Source organism: Pezoporus occidentalis, unplaced genomic scaffold, assembly GCF_034315485.1.
Source record: "Pezoporus occidentalis ecotype Australia unplaced genomic scaffold, CSIRO_AGI_Poc_V1 ctg172, whole genome shotgun sequence".
Lineage (NCBI taxonomy): Eukaryota > Metazoa > Chordata > Aves > Psittaciformes > Psittacidae > Pezoporus > Pezoporus occidentalis.
The window spans coordinates 294,942-317,715 of record NW_026913554.1 but is presented as its reverse complement, the minus strand read 5'-3'; the positions used below and the strand labels follow the sequence as shown (position 1 = coordinate 317,715).

The following is a 22,774-nucleotide window of genomic DNA, read 5'->3' as shown; positions in this document are numbered from 1 at the left end:
AGGACCTAGTCACCGAGCTCTTTAGATAAGATGGGGGCAAGCCTGTCACAAGCACACATCTTCTTCAAATGTCACATCAAACAGCAAGGGAAAGAGCAGGAAAAGGTTACCTTTCCATCTGAGGTTTCACTCATGTCCTGAAGCTGGATAATCTGGGGCCGCCTCATCTTCCGAGTGCTGGCCAGCCTCTCCTCAGTGCTGAGAGACATCTCCTTCAGGAAGGCAGAGGGAGTCAACTGAAACAGAAAACACCATCAAAAGCTACAGAAACACCTTTGCTCAGAAAGGCTTTCCTTGTTCAAGTGCCACTGATGAATAGTTTGTGCTCACAGCCAAAGGACAGTCCTGGAAGTTACCTCCTGAAATATTTAACATCAGTAAATCAACGATTTTGAGTGGAATACATGTGCTCTCATCAAGTGCCTCTGTACCATTACCTTCTCTTCTTCGTGACCTTCCTCTTCAGGCGTTTGTTTCCTCTTCAGTTTTGATGGATTGAGCCAGTGACCTCTGCAGGGATCAGGGAGGAGTTCCCAAAAATCCCCTAACTTCATCCTTGCACAACACTCACAACCAACACACGCACGGAGATGTCACTGCTGGGTGAATCAGAGGAGAGCAGAAAAGCAGTGTTGTGGCAGGACTGCTCCCTCCCTGGCAATGTTCAAGTCCAGGTTGGACAAGGTGACATAGCCTAGTGAGAGGTGTCCCTGCCGATGGCAGGGGGTTGGAACTAGGTGACCTGAAGGTCCTTTCCAACCCAAACTGTTCTATGATTCCATGATTCTGTGACTGAGATGAAGAGGAATGGGTTGTAGTGATCTCTTTTTAATTAGCACTTGTTTTCTCTCTGTTCTGGCCTCACAGACGTCTCCCCTGAAGTATACAGAGGTATCTCCTTGACACGGTCTCAGCACTAGGTCACTGACAGTCTAGTGGGCTCCAGTCAGCAAAAGGGACATTTGTGAATGGGACGGAGGAATTGCCCTGACTCCACTGCTGCTTGCAGGGCTGGATCTGTCCTCCACACAGGATAGGAGACAGAAGAGGTTCCAAAACAGTTTTTCCATCTGGGACCAGCCATGTGTCTCAAGCTTTGAGGCAGAGCTTGGGCAGCCCACCACATGCCCAGCTGCCTGGAGGGCAGGTATGGCCAGAGAAGCACTGGCAACTATGCCTACATGACAGAAGGTATGACTGCCCACAGAAAGAGGATGGACAGAAGGACACACTCATGTTTCAGCTACTCCAGTGCAATTCCCAGTACGTTCATTTAACTTTGCTCCAGTGGCACACCCAGGCAAGACTCTGGACTATCCCTGAAGCAGGACACAGTCCATCACCTACTGCACCATGATTGACACCTCCTCCACAAGCATTGGAGCAAAGAGATGGGGAGGTAGTGTCTAGCTTCACAGTGCTGCTAGACAACAGGGGCAGGTACATGAGGGCCATAGGGAGTTTCCAGCCTCAACACAGCTCCTTCCTGGCCTGTAGCATGTACTTACAGTTCCAGACTCCTCTGATTCTCTGACTAGCTCAAGATTACGAGGTGCCATCACTTTGCTCTGGAATCTACCAGCCTTTGTGGAGGACCCCATGGACTGGAGCATCTTGACAGTAGCCGTATCTCAGAGATCGCCTGGAAGGAGTGAAAATGGGACTTTCACAATCCAGAATCTCAGTCACGGCAGACCCAAGGATACACCTGTGTCTCTGGCTATGGCACACTTCATAAGCGGAGAACATAGGGCCTCCCCACCCTGTTTCATGATAATGCCATATTTAAGTACCTGAGTTAAGATCATAGAAGTAAAATCCCAGAACAAACAGTCCCCAAGCGAAAACAGCCTTTTGCTATTACTGCAGTCCCACAAGCCACAAAGAGACACCAGAACGTGCTGGCACTTCTCACCTTCCATTACAGAACCCCATTTACTGGAAATATCAATCAGATCTCTATTCATCTCCAAACTGCCCCTTAGTACTCTTTGACAGTTTTTTGGTGGGAACAGAAGGAAGGAAATGGTACTTTGCATCTTCATTTTCATGCAACATTCATATGGATTTCAGTGATTTATTACTGGGTTTTGAGAATAACTGGATCATTTGTCCCAACTGTCTAAACTGTAATTTCACTTTTCTTGAAGTGAGTCCTGTTCCTCATGTGCACAGCGCTTGTCCCAGTGGGCTTCCACTCTCCACACCCCCATTCCAGGCTAGCAGCTTCCCCTCCCCTCTAGGCATGGAGCAAGGCTCTTCCACAGCCCCACAACTCCACATCCCTAGAGCCCAAAGGAGGAGAAAAGGAGCAGCACTAAGAAAGCAGCCACACCATTCCGTAGAGAGGCAGGACACAACAGCAACCAGGACACAGCCCACCTCCAGCCCACCACCCCTGCTGCTATCTTCCCCACCTCAGACAGCCCTTTACCTGCCCCAGAAAGGAAGAAGGGGCTGCAATTTCCCCTCCATTCCCTCTCACGGCACAGGCAGCTCCATTTTGGGTTCAGAGCGTGAATGGCCTCAGCCTGCGCAGAAGGACCTGCTGTGCTAGGCCACAACAGCCCAGACCACCCGGGAAAGCAGTGAAGAAATATGCCCAGGGCTGAGCTAAAATTCCTGACACGTCTCAGGAAAACCCGATGTATCAGGGCTGGGTGCCAACCTGAAGATCACCAAGGACACCCAAGCTTCAGCCTCTCCCCCCTGCCCCCCAGGCTCCCTTTATCCAGGCTCTACAGCTAAAGCTACAAGTCTCCACCATCGCTGCAAGTTGCACGGCAAGTTTAGAACCCGCTAAAGCCCCTCGTAACCTCCCCAACCTCCCTCTTAGAGCAGGCGCGTTCAAACCCTGCCGAGCCCCACACCGCTGCCACAGTCCTGCCCCGGGCCCTGCTGCCAGAGGAACCCCTTCCTCCCTCCTCAGGGGCCCGGCACCGCCCGCACACGGGCAACTCACGCTTCTCCTGCAGGATCCCCTCTGTGCAGGGTCCAGTGTCGCTCCCCGGCTCCGCAGGAACTGCTCGGTGGCTGCGGGCAGCCTGGGCAGGCAGCAGTCGCCCAGGGAACCGTTGGTGCGGCCACTCCCCAACAACTGCCGCTGGGCTGCAACGGCCAGGGCAGCACCGGGACGGCCTCGGGATGGGGCTGCCCCACACCACTCCTCAGCGCCCCCCCCCCCCCAAGCAGGGCAGGAGCGGTTCACCAGCGCCTCAAGGAAGGGGAAAGATCCAGGCCTGCCTTCAGCTGAAGGCTGCGGAGCTCCTCCTGCTCTAGTGAGGGCAGACACAGCCCTGCTCGGTGCTGCGCGGAGCGTCTCCAAGCAGCAGCAACTCGGGTGTAGGTGGAACGACAGGAAAGGTCACCAGGCCGGTGCACAGCGGGGGGTTACCACCTTAACCACTTCCACACCAAGGCCACGGATGTGTGTTCAAGCATTTGTGGCTCTGGGATTTCTTCAGCTCCAGGCTGGAGTGCACAGTGCCTTGAGCAATGTCAGGATCACAGCTGGCCGACTTGCCCTACTCTGGTGGGTTACAGTGCCACTGAAATTGCTAAAGTGACAGCCTTGCACCTCCCTGCAGCTCAATTCTTTCTTAAATAGCTCACTCTGCAGTGAATGACTGCAGCAGGATCAGAAAGCGCACCTTGGAGCAGCTTTTGTTAGCATCCCATGAGTTTCAGATAAAGGAACTTAACACACTGCAGACAAGCTCAGAATGTCTTTGCTTAAGGAGTAAAGAAAATATTTTTCCAGCCCAAACCCTCCTGCCTTCCTAGGCAGACGGAGGGGGCCAAAACCATTCCTTTATGCTGAAGAATTCAGGAGGCTCAGTGGCACAAACACAGGCCCTGCAGGGCCCATGAACTTGGCAGAAGCTGTGCTGAGGAAGAAGTTGATGCGAGCAGTAGATATGGCCCTGAGGAATGAAAACCTGTTTGTGCTTACGTCCAGTAGCTTCCTCCTGTAAAATCAAACTAAACAGCTCTCTGATGATACTGTGCTGGAAAAGACAGGAAATGGAGAATAAACAGCAGTATTGCCTACTGGAAATTAAGAAAAAAAGGGAAGTTTCATGCAAAGGCACAGCTTCATGTCTGTACATGGCTCTCACTGTGCCACGTGCCAGTGCTGTTACTAGAAGAGACCCCATGCCACGTGTGCAGAAGCAGCAGCACAACCTCTGAGCTGTGCTGAAACCAACTGGTTGCCCTCCAAACTTAAAGGCTAGGAAAGTATTGGCACACTCTGCACCGCAATACACGACACCCAGCTCTTCTTGTAGCATCACCGACTGGTGCCTGAATGAAAAGGTGCCATCACCATCTCTGAGGTGATGTTTGGCCCCTGTACAGTCTGGGGCATAGACTGACCTTGATCAGGAGGGTGAGCAGTTAACCAGTCACCAGATCCAAAAGGAATGCAATCCTCAGGTTACACAAGTGGATTTCTTGTCTTGCTGCAGGTTGCACAGCACAGGAACAGGGTTTCTGACTGGCAGCACCAGGCATCCCCAGCTCAGTTACAGCTGCACCTTCTGTTTCCTCCTTCACCGCTTTATCCTGATGGTCTGCTTTCCTGTGTTTTGCCTGGTAGTTTTTCCCTTTATTGTCTCACTAGCTTAACACAAGGCCAACTAGTTTTCCCCTGTCCTGGGCTGCCAAGAGTTTCTCACTTTGTCACATGGTTAGTTTAACCTCAAGCCAGGGCTGGTGAAGACAGTGAACGAGAGCTTCTGTGAGCAAGGAGATGACAGACACCATCAAAACTAAGGTCTGTGCTCTCCACTGCCCACCTTGGGGACCTTTAGAAATCTCAAAAGGCACAAAGGAGCAACTTAGGTGCTCTTCAACTCAGTCAACCTGGGTGGGGATGCCAATGAGGTGTGAATGTTTAGAGAAGAAGAGTCTGAATGACACCTCATGCTCCCCATGGAAGGGGAAGAAGGCCCTCAGGTGGGAGAGGTGACACAGAAGATGTCCATGTCTCTACTGGTGGTGGTAGTCAGCCAGCACAAGCGTAAGGAGCCAAGACAAGCCAAGATACTTTTTGGGAGCCAGTCACCTCCTGTTAGGCAGTGATATCCATGTAGACGTGCTCAAAGAGGCTATGCAGCAAAAGTACTACTGGGGGTGTGTGTGGTTAGTGATGGTTCTCCCTTATCAACAGTGCTGTCTGTCATGTCAGTGAATAATGCTTTGGAGGGGCTGTGGAGCTCACAGCTGGGTTTTAAAAACGGTGCTGGAAGGAGCCAGATGTGGCCACCCTGGCACACACCCAGGTTCTTTGACCAATGTCATGATTTAAGCTCAGCCAGTAACTCAGAACCACGCAGCCGCTCACTTGATCCGCCCCCTTTCTTCGCCTCTGCCCCCACTCCTGGAGGGACGGAGAGAATTGAAAGAATGTAAATCCCATGAGTTGAGATAAGAACAGTCCAGTAACTAAGTGTCCTGGGTTCAGCAGTAGCAGTCATTTTTCTCCTCCTTGGTAGCTGGTGCAGTGCAGTGTTTTGACTTTCAGCTCGGGAACAGAGCTGATAACAAGGATGTTTTGGTTTGGCCAAGGACTTTGTGAGCCTCATGCTCTGCCAGGGAGGAGGGGAAGCCGGGAGGAAGCAGAGACAGGACACCTGACCCAAACTGACCAAAGAGGTATTCCATACCACAGCACGTCATGCCCAGGATGTAACTGGGAGTGAGCCGGAAGGGCTGGGAGACTGCAGGGTTGGAGGAGGTATCGGTCAGAGCTTGGTCGGGCTGGGGGGGCGAGTTATCGGTCGGCTGGTGGTGAGATGATGTATTCTCTTCCCTTGTTATTTCCTGTATTATTATTATCATTGGTGGTAGCAGTAGTGATCTGTGTTATACCTTAGTTACTAAACTGTTCTTATCTCAACCCGTGGGAGTTGCATTCTTTTCGATTCTCCTCTACGTCCCTCCGAGAGCAGGGGGAGGGCAAGAAAAGGGGGGGAAGTGAGCAAACGAATTACCTGACTGGGTTTAAACCACGACACTAAGGTATAACACAAAACTACTACTGCTATCACAAATAATAATAATGCTATGGGAAATAACAAGGGGAGAGAATATAAAACTAAAAAAGGGAAAAGAAAACAATAAACACAAGTGATGCACAATACAATTGTTCACCAACCACCAACCGATACCCAACCCAATCTGAGCAGTGATCTGGGCCTTCTGGGTAACTCCCCCCACTTTCTATACTGGGCATGATGTGTTGTGGTATGGAATTCCCCTTTGGTTAGTTTGGGTCAGGTGTCCTGTCTCTGCTTTCATCCAGCTAAGTAAGCATTACTTAGCAACAGCTAAAAACATCAGTGTGTTCTCAGCACTATTCTCAGACTAAAGTCAAAAACACAGCACAGCACCGGCTATTAAGGAGGAGAAAAATGACTGCTACAGGTGAACCCAGGATAATATACACTCCTTTTTCCTTATCATTCACATCATGCTCAGATTGCACATTTTTCAAGATACCATTGATTTTGTCTCATATATACACACAAAAAGAGAGATACAATTCCTTAGTCCATGGACCATCACCATAAAATTTGCTGAATTCTTTCAGTCCATGGTGTCAGGCTCCATCTCTTGTAACAGTCTTTCAGGGCGGGAGAGTTGGTGTGTAGTGTTGGATTGTTGCCTGCTGACGACACTGCTGGACTCATCTGGTTCCATAAAAGTTCATTCTTTGTTGGGGTGATGATTGGAGGGAAGTCAGGGTCAGTTGATGGTGACCTGAGGACAGTTCTGCTGCTGCTGGCTTTTCCCATGACTTTATTCTCCGCTGATGTTCATGACAGCACATATCTTCTTTTCAAAGCCCAGAATGGTGATGGGCATTTAGCTGATCGGCTAAAAAAGTGTTATATAGCAGGCAACAGCATATAATTGAACTCACTGGCTGTTTTTCCCTAAAATCAAATCCCCTTGAGGTACACATCAGACTTCCTCATCTTCCCGTAGTACCCAACAAGTATATCCAGGTCCCTGAGCAAAAGCAATCCCACGAGTGGGTTTGACTTTACCTGAAGCAGGAATAACTCAGACTGTCTTCCCCAGCAAATTCTTCATGTGCACCACAGGAGCTTTATCCCCCTCTACAGTACGTAAAAGTTCTGACTGGTCTGGGCCAGCCCTGTTGGCAGATCCTCTGGTGTTGACCAATCAGGTGGCTTTTGGTAAATGTGTGTCCCAATGTTTGAAAGTCCCACCACCCATTGCTCTCAGTGTAGTTTTTAACAGCCCATTGTACCATTCGATTTTCCCAGAGGCTGGTGCATGCTAGGGGATGTGATATACCCACTCAATGCTCTTTGGCCCAAGTGTCTATAAGGTTCTTCCAGAAATGAGTCCCATTGTCTGACTCATTTCTCTCTGGGGTGCAGTGTCACCACAAAATCTGTTTCTCAAGGCCCAGGATAGTGTTCTGGGCAGTGGTGTGGGACACAGCCTATGTTTCCAGCCATCTGGTGGTTGCTTCCACCATGGTAAGCACATGGCGCTTGCCTTGGCGGGTTGGTGGGAGTGTGATATAATCAATCTGCCAGGGCTCCCCATATTTGTACTTCAGCCATCATCCTCCATACCAGAGAGGCTTTAACCACTTGGCTTGCTTAACTGCAGCACATGTTTCACATTTGTGAATAACCCGGGCAATAGTGTCCTTTGTTAAGTCCACCCCTCAATCCCGAGCCTATCTGTATGTTGCATCTCTGTCTTGATGGCCTGAGGTGTCATGAGCCCTCAGGGCTAAAAATAATTCACCCTTATGTTGCCAATCTAAGTCCATCTGAGCCACTTCAATCTTAGCAGCTTTATCCACGTGTTGGTTGTTCTGATGTTCCTCAGTGGCCTGACTCTTGGGTACATGAGCATCTATGTGGTGTACCTTTACCACCAGGTTCTGCACCCGGGCAGTGATATCTTGACACAGTGCAGCAGCAAGATGGGTTTGCCTCTGCATGACAGTTACTCTGCTTCCATTGCTTCAATCACCCCCACAGGGCATTTGCCACCATCCACAAGTCAGTACAAAGTATTGGCCATTTTTCTCATTCAGCAATGTCCAAGGCCAGCTGGATGGCTTTCACCTTTCAAGGGTTAGGTTAGGGTTAGGGTTTCACCTTTCAACTTTCACCCTCTCCTTCAGCAGTTTCTGCAACTTGTTGTAGGGGACTCCATACAGCTGCCTTCCATCTTCAATGTTTTCCCACAATATGGCAGGACCCATCAATAAACAAGGCATATTACTTTTCACTTTCTGACAGTTTATTATATGGTGGGGCCTCTTCAGCACGCCTTACCTCCTCCTCTGGTGACATTCCAAAATCTTTGCCCTCTGGCCAGTCCATGATGACTTCTAGAATTCCTGGATGACTGAGATTTCCTATTCGAGCTCGCTGTGTAATTAGTGCAGCCCACTTACTCCATGTAGCATTGTTTGCATGATGTGTAGGGGAGACCCTGCCTTTGAACATCCAGCCCAGCACGGGCAACCAGGAAGAGCTGTGCTTCAGTGCCAATCACTTCTGAAGCAGCTCAGCCCCCTTCACAGGCTGCCAGTATCTCTTTTTCAGTTGGAGTATAGCTGGCCTCGGATCCTCTGTATACCTGACTACAAAAGCCAAGGTGTTGACCTCAGACGTCTGTTGGAGTTTTCTGCCACTCCTTCTTCCTCTTCCTCTGATTCATGTATTAATAACTCTTGTTCAGATGCTATCCCCTGTAGTAAGTTCATTGGGTCTTCATCTTCTTCACTGCACAAGTTGCCCTTTGTGGCTTTTGTTTGCTTTTCCCCTTGCTTAAAGGGGCAACCAATATTGGCATGGATTGGTCCTTAGGTTTAAGTGCAGTGTCTATCACTGTGGCTGGAGCGGCTGCAGTGTCTGCCACCAGGGTTGGAGCAGCTGCAGTGTCTGTTGTTCAGGCTGGCGTAGCTGCTGTGCTTGGGGGTTGAGGAGCTGTGTTGTCTGTTGCTTTGCCATCAGATCCAGAGACATCTTTTTCCAGAGGTGCTCTGTAGGCGTAGGCCAAGCCCTAGCATGTTGCAGTGATTTGTCCCTCTCTGGTATTGCCAGGATGATAGCACATCTCATTTAGGTGTTCTGCTAATTTTCACGGATTTTGCACTTGTTCGGAGGTGAAGTTCCAAAGCACTGGAGGGGCCCACTGGCCCAGGTGCTTGCTCATACTGTCCCCTACACCCTGTCACTTGTGACTGTCCAGCCTTGGTGAAAATCTCTTGGTGGTCCTCCTATATCGTCGTTTAACCCTAGACAAGACCCAAGCCCAGCTCTGCTTAACTTTTGAGATCAGACAAAATAGGGTGTTCTCAGGGTGGTATGGCTGTTGGTAAAACACACTCTGTGCCAACATGCTGATCCCCAGCAAAAGCAGCAGGCAGGGTTCAAGGGTATTCAAAAGACATACAAAACCTTCAGAATTCTCAAATGCTGCTGTAAATAGCCTGGTGGGGGAGCAGGGAATATGAGGGAATATCCCTTCACAGGCTGACCACCAGAGCAGGAAAAAAAAAAGTGAAACTGCTAAAAAATTCCATTACATGCCTCCCAAAGTATAGAGGTGATGACCACACTGGGAATGCAAGCCAGATCAGTTTCATGACCAATGATTCTATTGTATCACAAGTCATCACCATGAAGTACAATGAAACAAGAACCTTAGCCCAAGCCCCCCAGCCAATAAACACTAACACAGCAAATACCGGCTGTAAGTAAGGTACAACATGCTGGAACTGTGAGATCAAGAGCAACAACTTTGAGAGCCAGTAAGTTGGCATTGTGATGAGTGACTATTAATCCAAAACAATAAATGCTTATCACAGATATGATCAGACACACTCTGATCAGATCTGTCGTTATCTCAACCCTTCTAGCCCCATGTTGGCCACCACAAAGAACTGCTGAGGTTTAAGCCCAGCCGGTAGCTCAAAACCACACAGCTGCTTGCTCACTCACCACCTTTTTCCTCCCCCTGCTCCTGGAGGGACATGGAGGAGAATTGAAAGAATGTAAAACCCATGGGTTAAGATAAGAACAGTTCAGTAACTAAGGTATAATACAAAACTACTACTGCTACCAGCAATAATAATAATACGGGAAATAACAAGAGGAGAGAATATAAAACTAAAAAGGGAAAAGGAAAACAATAAACACAAGTGATGCACAATACAATTACTCACCACCTGCTGACCTATACCCAGCCTAACCTACCCAGCAGTGATCTGAGCCTTCAGTGTCACTCCCCCCCCAGTTTCTATACTGGGCATGATGTGCTGTGGTATGGAATTCCCCTTTGGTTAGTTTGGGCCAGGTGTCCTGTCTCTGCTTTCATCCAGCTTCCCATGCCCTTCCTTGCTGGAAAAGCATGAGACTGAAAATTCCCTGATCAGAGTAAACATTATTTAGCAAGAGCTGAAAACATTGGTGAGTTATCAGCGCTGTTCTCAGACTAAAGTCGAAAACACAGCACTGCACCAGCTACTAAGAAGGTGAAAAATGGCTGCTACATCTGAACCCAGGACAGCCAAACCTGCTTTTAAATCTGCTCTTCCAGCTGTACTTCAGGAAGCATGGCATGCAAAAGGCACACCAGCACTGTGCCTGTGAGAAGAGAAGACTCCAAACTCTGCTGGGGCTGAGGGTGGTGGTTCTCACCAGCTGCCCATGTTCCCCTTTTCCCCTGTTACACCCCCACTGTACCACTGGGCGGAGGGTCCCAGAGCGACAGGACGGTAGTAGGGCAAAGCTTGCTGTGGTGATATGGTCAGGGCTGCCCTGGGCTTTTTTCTGCACCAGCCCTGGATGGAGCTGGACGTGGTCATGCAGCGATGGGAGGGTGGCAAGGGAATTCCCCTGGACAGTGGGAGGCCACAACAAGGCCCCAGGATCATGTGGGTAGATCCCTGCTCTGTGGTCTCTCCTGGCATGACTTCGTGTCCCCACAGCTGGCAGACCCCAACCTTGCCGTCACCCACAGGTGGTCTCGCCAACCATGAGTGTGCCACCAGGGAAAAACACCCCCTTAGGTGTCATTAAAGTGATGAGCTTTAATGAACTCCTGGGTGTTGGCTGGAGCCAGGTATCGCAGAGGGTCTTCTCTAGTTCCTGCCTCAATCAGAGGGCCCCCTAATCCCATAGCTCTGAGGGATCTGGAACAACACAGGCAGAGCCATGGGGACCTGGTCCCAGCCAGGTGCTCCCATGGCTGCCCCACTCGAGGGACCAATCTTTGCATGAAACCAGTCCTCCCAAGCAACAGTATCACAATAAAAGCCCCGTGATCCCTTCCTTCCACAGCCCTTAGCCTTACCTCATCAAAGAAAGCTGCAGCTGCCACCTACACTTTAACTGAACTGGAGTCCAGCCACGGCAAGAGGCTCTGCACCAGCATGGGACAGACAAGCCCAGCCTGGAGCAGGACACTGAAGAGAAGCGATTCAGAACAACCCTTCAGAGGACTTGAGGGTGTTCTGAAGCTGAACAGACCCTTGGGCAACATGGTCTAGTGTGAGGTGTCCCTGCCCATGGCACGGAGGTTGAAACTAGATGATCTTAATGCCCTTTCAAACCCAAACCATTCTATGGTTGCCAGGCCCAGGCCCAAGCCCCAACCATGATGCTGATGAGGCAAGTCGAGATGCGAATCTCATCTGCAGGCCAGGGTCAGGATCAGGCTCAGTGATGGCAGGGCTGTTGGGATGGTGATGGGCTGAAGCTGGGCCCCATGGATCTGGCTCTACACAGCTCATGGCTTGGCAGGGCAGGCCTGTGAAGAGCTGTGGACTGAGACAGGGCTGACAGCCCTGGAGGGGTTAAGATGGGGCCCCAGGCCACAGGCAGGTTGACTGGTGGTCCTGGGAACCTGGCAAGAATAGTCATGGCTGATGGTGCCCTCAGGGCCCCATCAACTGGCTAGGACTGTTCAGGGCCTTAAAATGGCAGAGAATGCCTTTGCCTCCATTATGCTTCTTAAGAGCTTCTCATGTTGTCCAGGTCTAATTGAAGTCCACATTGGTGGCATGGCAAGACATACCCAGGCTATGTGTAACAACATAAGAAAGAAGTGACTCATCCTGGTAGACAAGACAGAGTAAATCTGGGGTTCTGGGAAAAAGTAGCATCAAGAAGTTCTGGTAAAGCTGTTCCTTTTTACAAGCCCACATCAGGAAGACAGGCTAGTCACCCATTTTGGATCAAGCGTGTGATTTTCAAATGCATCTTTATTGATTGGTTGACTTAGCTCAAGTAGTATGAACTTTAGTTTACAAGAACCTGCAGCTAACCAACACAAAAAAGAATTACCATCATTACCTTGTACAATATCAGACTAGCACAAAAACAGAAGTAAATGCCACAATCCAGTTAAAAGAACTGTAATATAACTAAATCAAACTGTAAACTCTACGTGTAACAAACGGCTGAGATTAGTCCCACACATGTCATGTATAAACCCAGCAGCAGGACAGGAGGAGAGGTCTGAACTCAAAACCAAGCACCCCAAATGCCAACACTTCTCCCTTAAGCTTTGAGACAACACACAACTATGTGCTTGGCAGCACGCATGTGAGCAAGTGTGACAGCGGCAGAGACATGCACACCATCTGCCTGCATCTTGTTTTCTACCCTGGAAAGCCTCCTGGGTCTGTTTTTTGCTTCAGAACAGTCAGAGCTTCCTAAAACAAGAGACTGGTTCGGATTTGCATCCAAAGGATGTGAAAAGAGCCTGGTAATTGGAGGAGAGTGGTCTAAAAAGAGAGGACTGAGTACTGCAGGCAGAAACTGAAGTTATCCAAGTTGGCAGAAGGTACAATGCATCCAAATCCATTTATTCCAGATGATGGAACAGCAAACCTGAAGTTCAGGAGGCAAAACTGGGGATGCTAACCCACCCATTTCATCCTTTATTTCCCCATTTTCTGTCTGCTCATTATGACTACTCTGTCTACCTCCTTTGTGGTCCCCCCTTCTCTCCCATTCTTCTACTATTTCCCATACCACACAGGTAGTGACCCTCCGGCCCCACCATGCTGCCTTCCCTGACCTTCACACAGTTCTGCCAGCTAACTCCCACTTTATGCTCCCAGCCTGCTCTCCTGTCTCATGCACCTCTGTGGAACAACAGAGAAGGCTGAAACCTGATTTCCTGTCTTCCACAATCAAGGAGCACTCTTTGTGATTTCTCATTCCTGAGGAACACAGAGAACTGGGATCTAACTTCACGTAAGGAGAGCAAACACCTTTGACTTATTTTGGAATCTGCCTGTCTTCTTCATCCTTCTTGTCTTTTCCTCCCTCTTGGTCCCTCTCAATTGTAGGAATGATTACAGTAATTCAGATCCAGTTCTCTGATTTTTAGATAAACCCCCCTAGTTTTCGTGAAAGTCAGCTCACTCCCCAACCCCCATTCCTTCATCAGAGTTATGGCAGTTATGGGAAAATCTGATGTTTGTGCCATTGGGAAGAAACTGCTTTGGCATGACAGCATAAGGCTTGCACAGGACAGGATGTGTCACCCTTCTAAGAACAACGCTGGCTTAAAATAATAAAAAAAAAAAAATTCACAGAGTCTATTCCCCTTCAAGTCTAAAAGCACCTCTCCTGTTGGAAAGAGTGGTACTGTCATCCAATCACAAAAATCCACCAAAACTTGTGGAAGCGACTGATTTCTTCTGCTTGTACACGTGGTGCAAGGACTGTACAAGGATGAGACATGGAAGGCTAAACCCACAGGACTTCTGCCATCTTCAAATCTGCAGAAGACTGGTGCAAGAACAACACTGACAGTAATTTCCTGTGTTCACCAATAACAAGACCATTAGTAGTTAGTTACCTTAATACACAGCAAGGGAGACTAAAGTTAGGTAGCAAGAAAAGCTCTCTCACTTGTAGGCTAGCTAGGAACGGAACAGACAAATTCAGCAGCTTCCAGGATCCACCTCAGTGAAGCTCACTAAGAACAAGTTTGACAAGCAGCTATGGTGGACATGTTTGGTTTACTCAGTCCTGTCGCAGAGCTGGAGTAGGCTAGTCATTCTCTTGAGGTGCTTTCTAGCCCTGTGCTTACAAGTTTATCAGTTGACTTCACTAGGTAAGAATGTAAATGTCTTCTCTAATTTTTCTCTCCAGCACTTTCAATTAAAGCAACAAAGGGGGGGGGGGGAGGAATCCGTTCCCCAACCTTCATATCTCACAGCTGATGAGTTCCCAGCCCTCAGAGTCAGCCTTTCTAATACTGAGAGAAATTATGGGAAATACAATGCTTTTGGTACACTTCACAGGTAGCTGTAGGAGTGCAGACTGTCAGCACAGGACAGCCTTGTGTGGGCAAAGTGAAGTATTTAACAGCTCACTGAATGCTCACAGGAGTGAAGCCTGTGCCATGGGCAAGGCGTGACAAGGTCAGTGTACAATATATGGCATGCCTTCATCCAATGAAAGGGTTACACAAATATGGCCTTTCTGCCCAGTCATTCTCCTGGAGCTCCACCACACTGGCTTGTCTATCAGCCTCCAATACTGGCTAACTACTTTCAGCTGTGGCAAGAGAATAACTATGAACAGTGGCATCCCCCCATCCCTCAGTGCAGAACCCCTTGTTAGCCTTTCAGTTCACCCTTTCATACACTGTCCCCCCATCCCTCCCTCCCCTCAATTTAAAAAATAAAAGGTTATTATTAATGCATGGTAGGTGATGGCATTGTGCATGTGTTTCACTTCCAGTTCTCTTCCCCTCTTCTCAGGCATCCTCCTTCTGCCTCTCCAACACTCCCCCTCCAAATCCATTCCATCAGTCCATCTCGCCTGCATGCCTGAGGTGCTGGTGCTCATTTGCCATAGACGCTCTCATCACTGTAGGCCACATAGAGAAAATAGTCCTCTTCATGGTTATCCTGTAAGGGGAGAAAGAAAGAAAGTAACACACCAAAGCCCTGTAACGTGCTACATGTGAAAAGCCCAGGGAGCACTGTAACAAGAGGGCATAACCTCTCTTTCACTATTTCTCCCCCTTTATATCAAATGCTTCACTTCTTCATACCAAAGCAGGTGTATAGCAACTCCCTCTCTCTGGCCATTGCTTCTTCATACCAAAGCAAGTGTATAGCAACTCCCTTTCTCTGGCTCTGCTTCTTAATTCATGCACATCACATTTCTGGACACAGTGAAATTACTTGAAGATCCACAGCCAGAGTGTGCTGCAAATGTGCTACAGACACAGCTCTGACTGTTTCAGGCTAAGCAGTAGAATTTCAGCACTGGTACAGCCTTGAGATTGAGAGGAGACTTGGAAGGCTTTAACAAGTCAAAAATCACCTCTAGATACTTCAGTATTTGGTAAATGTGACTGTATTTTTCATTTTTCAGAACACTTTGGCAAGTGGCTGTATTTCTAGTCTTGGTTTACATATGGGCAGTAAAGCTGAGATGTTAAGTAATTACATTGAGACAAAAAGTCTGCAGAGTGCCAGGAAAAGAGTCCTCATCTCATATCTGGACAGTCAGACATACCTTCCTGCTACATGTCCAGATGTGGAAAACTCCCTGTGTGTGTTAACCTTACATGATTTTCATCCATTCACATGCAAATTGTCCAATTACTGTCAAAACGTGACAGTAAAAAGAAAACCCTAACACAAGGTTCCCAGCACCATACTGGAGCTCTTCTATTAAAGCACACTAACACAGCAAAAGAAGAACTCAATCCAGGCTGCAAACCAGCTAATTGAGGACATTCCTCTGATGAGTACAGAATTATGCCTTTAAGGTCAATCAAATAACACTGCTCAGTAGAAATGCTGGGCAGCAATGTTCAGAGTGTCCTACAAGGTCCTCACATATACAGTGCAAGCGATGAAAAATTCTCAACAAAGAATAAGTGTTCCTTGACAATGTATTTATAGACAGTTGGTTGCCCAGTGATACTGCGTTCTCTTACTAGCTAAAAGGAAATCTCTTTTGTATAAACTGGAAAGCTATAGTGTGTGTTCTACTCCCCTCCCCCCCCCCCCCCCCAATTTTTCCACTGAGATATAAAGAGGTTTATTTCATTACTTTGTTAAAGCAGCAGGAGCAACATATCACTGCTGAGGCAATCATTTACCATCTGATACAACAATCCTTTTAACTAGCAAACAATCAGTTAAAATGATGAGGCTCCTCGGGCTACCCTTTATAACTGCAGGATGGAACTTCCCTAAAGAGATGATGGAATACAGCCCAGGCGAAAAGGGTTTGTGTTCAGGCATCTACAACCAAGCTGCACCCATTGCCAGTAGACTAGTGGTCAGCTGTCCTTCAGTGAAAATGCACATTCTTCCAGATACTCCAACAAAAGAAAAAAGAGATGGGCTAGGCTTACCTCATACAGCTGGCCCATGGTAGCACTGGTGGGAGGGATGGTATTATTGACAAAGAAGAATAGGGCATCTTCTGGCCTCAGGTGGATCCGCTTTCGGATTAAGAAGTAGAATTGGCCAACTGAAGAGGAATAGAGAAGAATGCCTTAGGTGCAGAAAGAACATTTGGTTTGGGTTTTTTGGTTTCTTGTTTTGTGGTTGTGAAAACAACCTAACCATGGTTGTTTTCTTTTGGTGGTGGAAGTCATAGGCTGTATGTGGAAAGTAGGGGAAAATGAACAATGTAGGAAAGAAATTAGGAACTTCATGATTGCAACCACATTAGCAGCCAATCTACTTGGAGCTGGTATTTTCTCAGGTACATGCCTCAGGTACGTACCCTGTAAGTCCACACTCCACCTACTATGGTATTAAATACTCTACTACAGGGAGTGGTGGGAAGACATCTAAATAGTTTAACCTTTAAATCCTACAGCTCAAAGACACCTTAGAGAATTTAGCCTTGGTGTAACTGGTCATACCATTCCTGAAAACAAATTCCTTACTATTTGCTTGAGCCACGTTGCACAAGAAAGTATTTTGCAATCCACTATATACTGCAAGAAAAAGAAATGCTGTTCCCTTACCTTGTTCGCATTCTCAAATTAAAACAAATGTATTCACATGCAAAATGTCTATGACCATTCAGAAAAGAAACTCTGTAGCTATGACTCCAACCACTCCATCCTGGAAAATTGTGGGACCATTTCAAGAATTTGTCTCTTCCTGCAACAAGGATATAGCCTCTGGCAACTACTCCGCAGCTAGGTCATCATTAACTGATGATTATGCTACTGCCTATGATACACAATTCAGCCATTTTCATCATGGTTAGAAGTCAGCTGTGACACATGCATGCTAAGTCAGTGCGATACCTTAGAAGATCTCAAAAGAATTCTGCATGTTGTAATCCAGGCTGTAAAGTGCATAAATATAACAAGGTGATGATAAGATGTGGAGCCTGCCTGGATATTTTCTTGGTGCTGATCATAGTAAAAAATACTTCTGAGACCTTCTCACTGAAAAATCAGGAAAAATGGACTTTGTTACCTGTGAGGTCAGAAGGCACAAGATACTTCCTTTTGTCTAGATCGGGTACTCTGGCTTTTGGTGCTTTTTCCACAATTACCTAGAGAGTGAGAGAAAGCAAGAAATAACCCATGAGCATCGTAAGACAAAGTGTACCAAAAAGCATCAGTGAAAAACGATATTACCCTTTGAGAGAGATGGTGCTACCAGGCATTAGAAATTTATTTAATCTATAACAAATACACAACATTAAAGCACAGATAGGTGAGAAGAAGACTTAAAATCTCTGGCAATAGCTGTGCTGGGAGCCCAGGACTGCAGCAGTAAGCACACTGAGTAAAAAACAGTCTAGAACAGGCATAAAAATAAACCATAATAGACAAGGGAAAAAAAAAAAATAAAAAAATCAGGTCACCTTGATGGTCCCAATGCAGGTTAATTTTGTATGTAGGAGCTGCCAGGAGGCTAATACATGAACACAAGAAGCATCACAAGTTGAACTGTTTCCAGGTAACAAGTTCCAAACTGATTGGCACAAAATCAGCCCTACTCCCAGGAGTCCCACATCCTAATTTCTACATTCACCAATACCAAGTGCTCTAGAATGAAGCAAAGAATTAAAGAGAAACTACAGCTCACTGGGGAATGTTTGGGGTTTTTTAATCCCCAGTTCTTTGGTAGTTATTTTCTACTGTGAAATCTGTACCCTTTAAGGCTATTTTCCCTACTTTATCTAGTTATGGGTATTTTCTTAACCGTATAAATATCTAATACTTAAAATACAGGCTAACATCCAGGCAACTGGAGTCACTGGAGAGACCTCTGACACAAAATCCTAATCCTCATTATATTCTAATGTCATTACAACACATTAAAATATGAAGCTCAGCACCTTTAAAGTCAAACTGACCAAGAGATCTTCTGCTATAGGAACATCTTTGCTACTAGAGCTAGGCAAAATGCTTACCTCAGAAACAGGAAATATTCCAAAATGACCTGATCTTCTTCTATGAAAAGCCTTTGAAACCTTTGGAACTACTGGGTTTGTGCAGAAAACAACTGCAGGCAGGTTTATTTTGTTTTAATGATATGTAGTTTTGAACTGGTAAGAGATATATGACACAACTCCATCTGTGTGGCTTGCTGTTCTGCAGAAGCCATTTTGACCATCTAACAAGAAGCTGGATTTTCTAGATCTCCTCAGCTCGGTAATTCTGTTAGACCTTGTAACCGTAAATACTCCATCTGAGACACTGTGGGACTAATTTCTAAGGGTTTCATGCTCCCACAGCTCTTTGGCAATTCAAATCAGCAACTCTATTTGTTGTCTAACCAAAAAGGCTGGGGACTAAGCCTTCTTTTGGAAGCAAAATGGTGGTGTCACATCAGTGATACAATATACTAGAGAAAACATTATGATGATGAGCTTGGTGTATTTAGCCTGGCCAAAGTGGCTTGCTAACTTTACTCTTTCTAGATCCAAGTGAGTATCTGCTAAGCATGTCATACCACGAAGATGCTAGCTTGGATGTCTCTTGCCTGTGCTCTATCTGGATGCTGCCAACACAGCCAAAACCCCTGAAAATTCTAAGTTTGTTTTTAAAATAGAAAAAGGGTTGTCTCTGTTACTGCAAGAACTTGAAGAACCTCAATTAGTACAAGGCATTCAAGCTCTTTCAGGCACCTTGTGGTAGGACATACATTTGCATACAAGACGCTGCTGGTAAATGCTATGAAGGAAGGAGAGTTTCACAATCTCACTGAACAGATGCAGGCTGAACAGCAACAGCACTTTGCATGTTTTTTTCACATCCACATCCAACAAGACAATACCTAACAGAAGAAACTGCAGTAGAGAGAAACCTTTAATTCTTACCTCCAATTTTAAAAACTACTGACACACACAGCTGCTATATCAGCAGCACAGATATGACCACCCTGACTCCAAAAAGGTGGCTTGTCGTTAGATAATAAAGGAAAATAAGTCACTGGCTATAAGGAAGAGGCGAGAGTTTTGGGGCTTCTAAACGCTAGTAAATATTTAAATCAGATCACCACTAAGCTTTAGAGATATCTTGCAAAGAGGCAGGGGAAGGAATGGAAGTGCTCTACTAATCTGACTAGCAACTGTAGTCAGTCTGCCTGATAACACAGGTATCTCTTCTGAAGCACAGAAATAAACCTACAAACAAAATCCAAAGGGCAGATACAGATTATCTGTATGTCTATTGTTGCTGGGTGGTGACTGTGGTGAGGTGGGACCATGCCAGCAGTATAATCTCAGCAAAATGCTGAAATGTATCAGGGCACTGCAGTGTAGGCAGTCAAACAGACGTCATCTTCAAGGATCTTGCTGTTAGGAAGGGCAGAGACATAAGTGATGTCTGCTGCATTCATCTGCTCCTTACACAGCTCTGACCACAGGCTACCCCCAGCAATTAACATCTGGGCCTCAGCATGTGTTGTTCTCACTTATCCTGAACTATAGCACATCATGTTATTTTGGTCATGGCTTTCTCCATAATGATCTGCTGGTGCCCCCCTACCTTGACCTCTTTTACCTTTGCCAGATGTGGTCTTGTGCTCCTCACACAGCTCTGCTGCACACATCTATCATGATCTGCTGTGCAATCTGCCATGTTAATCCTCAGTTTACCACTTGCCTCACTCCTGACCTCTGTGGTCTTCATCATATACCACAAAACCACACAAGACTTTTGCTCAACCTGCTAGGTTTGAGGGGTTCTCAAAACCAGCCAGGACAAATGTACCCGAATACTGACTTTCAAGAACTTTTGCAAGTCCAGTTGAGGACCACTCCTGAGATGAAAAAAATGGTGTCAGCCTGCAGGGAAAACATGTGGAGTAACTGTTACCCTTGTGCTCGGATTTATGGGGGAGTCTAAATTATTTTGCATGCAGTACCCGGGGCAGTAAATCTAGGACAGACCTCTCCAGTGGGGATGGAAAGAAGGCACATTTGCAAAACGTTTATTAAAAAGGAACACACACACACACACACAAATCCAACAACAAAAAACCCACAAAATCAAACTAAACCAAAAACCCACCCAAAACCCCCACCACAATTAATTCAATTTGTTACCTCTTTTCCCAACTATTATTAGTAATTATAAAGCTATAAGTTTTCCACAGGTACTCCAAAGGGACCAAAGGATGAGGAAGCAAAGTTTAGGTAGGAGATGACCTTGTTTTCCAAGTGACGTTTTTTTCCACAGGATGATTAAACAGGAGGGCAAGAAGCCTGAGAAGTATCTTATTTTTTTTTTCTCTCATGCAAAAGAAAATAACAGAGCAAAGCCGTGCCGGAAAAAAAAAAACAAAACAAAAAGGCCAAAAGAAGGCAAAATAAATATAAAGGGAAAGGATCAGATGACAAGGATCTCGAGCTTGTTTTCCACGGAGTGTACCCGGCTCACCCACCTCATTGTTCTCCTCCATTTCCACAAAGGATGGTAAGCTCCCTCCCCATCCCCCATCCCCACGCACGCAGGCTCCCAGAAAAAGAGATCAGCAGCATTCCCACTGCCGAGTTACTGCGGATCCCAAGAAAGCCGGGATCCAGCCACCCACCGACAGAGGCCTTCCTTACACAGTAACATCCCTAGCTTTGCGCTGAACACAAAAGCAGCCTGGGATTTGAAATCGGATCGTCACGACCGCAACCATCTTTACCGATCTCATTTGTTCTGCCTCCGAAAAGAATAAATACAAAGCAAGCAGCAGCCGGCAGCAAAGCCCAACAAAGGCTGATTGGTCTGCCAGGGAAGCCGCCCTCGGCACCCGCACTCACAGGGACTCTGTCGGGATATTTCTTCCTGATTTTCTCCCCTTCTTTTTTCCTGTACTCGAACGGGTGGTCTTCCTTGTACTGGAACTTCATGCTGCCGGGCTCTCACCGTCCCTCCCGAGGGCCGCCGCAGCCGCTTCCTCCCCTTACGGCCGGGTGCTCTGCGACCCACCCCGCGGCAAGAGCGGCGAGCGCAGCACAGCGCAGCAGCGCAACCCGGGCCCTACCACTGTAGCGCACCACCCGCCGACGCCGAGCTGCGCGCTGTACCGTCACGGGGAGGCACCCACCGCCACCCCCCGCACCGTCACCGTGAGGTCGGGGCGGGGCTCGTGTCCACACCGCCCGTGGAGGGGGTGGGAGGAAGGTGCGGACCGTTCACGTACTGGGGGGTGTGTGTGTGTGTGTGTCAAGAAAGGAGGTGCTCCTGGTTTTGTTTGCGGCAATGAATAATGATGGATGTAAAATATGCAATTTTATATATATATAAAATAAACGTTTATTTTAGATATATAAACGCAAACTAAACATACGTTGAGCAACGCTGCACGCACGCGTGAGTCGGCGGTTATAAATACAGCATGAGCAGGCACATAATCCAGCCGTGACTGTGGGGATGGACTCGTGGGAGCCGGGCTGCTTGTCATCCGTGTGAGGCTTGGTGCCTCTGCTTGTCCTGACCTGTTCTTAATATGTCTGTGAGATGTAAGACCAAAAAAAGGCCGGGTTTCGTGCCCGTCCCTGTTGCTGTTTGGATCTGGGTTACTGCCCTGTTCATGACAGCTCAGGTAAACAACAAGGGGCAGAAAGTTTGTCACGTAATGTGCCAGACCAGATGCACATTACAAACAGCAGGCAGTGCAAGGGAGCTGTCCTCAAACAAGCCAAAATAGCTGGCCAATTTTAGCCCAGTTACTCAGCTGATACATACTTGGAACATCTTTGGTTTTTTCCTAGGAATAAGTGGGCTCACAGTTATTTACCGACCAGCAAAAGAGAAGGTATTAGAGAATGGATCAGCTCAAATCAGCACAACAATAAATTGCTGGACAACAACTAACAGGAGTGTATCAAATCATTTTTTCTTTGTGTGCCTCATCCAGAGAAGCAGGTAGCCTTTGCTAGTTCATGTGCATCAGGTTTGTACAGGAAGCATCATCAACTTGTTTCTGTCTGTCCTGGGACATGTGAACATTTCCCCATGGTTGCAGGTAGTGTCAGAGGATCTCAGAAGGGTGAGTCAGAAGGAAAGAATTATTTTTGTGCAGTACCATAGCAAACAGCCTAGAATGAAGGAATACCAGCGTTTAGGCCTGGGGAAAATTCTGATTTCATGGCATTGTGACTTTCTGTAATAACTCCTTGCTTCCTAACTGCCTATAGCATAGCAGTTGCTGAAGTGTGTTTGTCTTTAGTGATTAGATCATAGAATCATAGAATGGTTAGAGTTGGAAAGGACCTTAGTCCTTCCAATCATCTAGTTCCAAACC

General features: G+C 47.1%; 2 protein-coding genes across 2 annotated transcripts in view; both read right to left on the bottom strand.

Annotated features, from left to right (window-relative positions):
• The window catches only part of HYDIN (HYDIN axonemal central pair apparatus protein), a 73,686-nt gene extending 69,813 nt beyond the window's left edge, over nucleotides 1-3,873 (bottom strand). The window contains 3 exon segments of the mRNA XM_062614024.1: nucleotides 111-236; nucleotides 1,509-1,642; nucleotides 2,963-3,873. Of these exon segments, the coding sequence (XP_062470008.1) occupies nucleotides 111-236; nucleotides 1,509-1,613 (231 nt within the window). The 5' untranslated portion in view covers nucleotides 1,614-1,642; nucleotides 2,963-3,873.
• Nucleotides 3,874-12,253: 8,380 nt separating this feature from the next.
• On the bottom strand, nucleotides 12,254-21,522 carry GABARAPL1 (GABA type A receptor associated protein like 1). Its single transcript, XM_062614017.1, has 4 exons — nucleotides 21,288-21,522; nucleotides 17,495-17,573; nucleotides 16,408-16,526; nucleotides 12,254-14,941 (listed from the first exon to the last, which is right to left on the bottom strand). The coding sequence occupies exons 1-4, from the start codon at nucleotides 21,375-21,377 to the stop codon at nucleotides 14,876-14,878; spliced, it is 354 nt and encodes a 117-aa protein (XP_062470001.1). The 5' UTR covers nucleotides 21,378-21,522; the 3' UTR covers nucleotides 12,254-14,875.
• Between the last annotated feature and the right edge of the window lie 1,252 nt (nucleotides 21,523-22,774).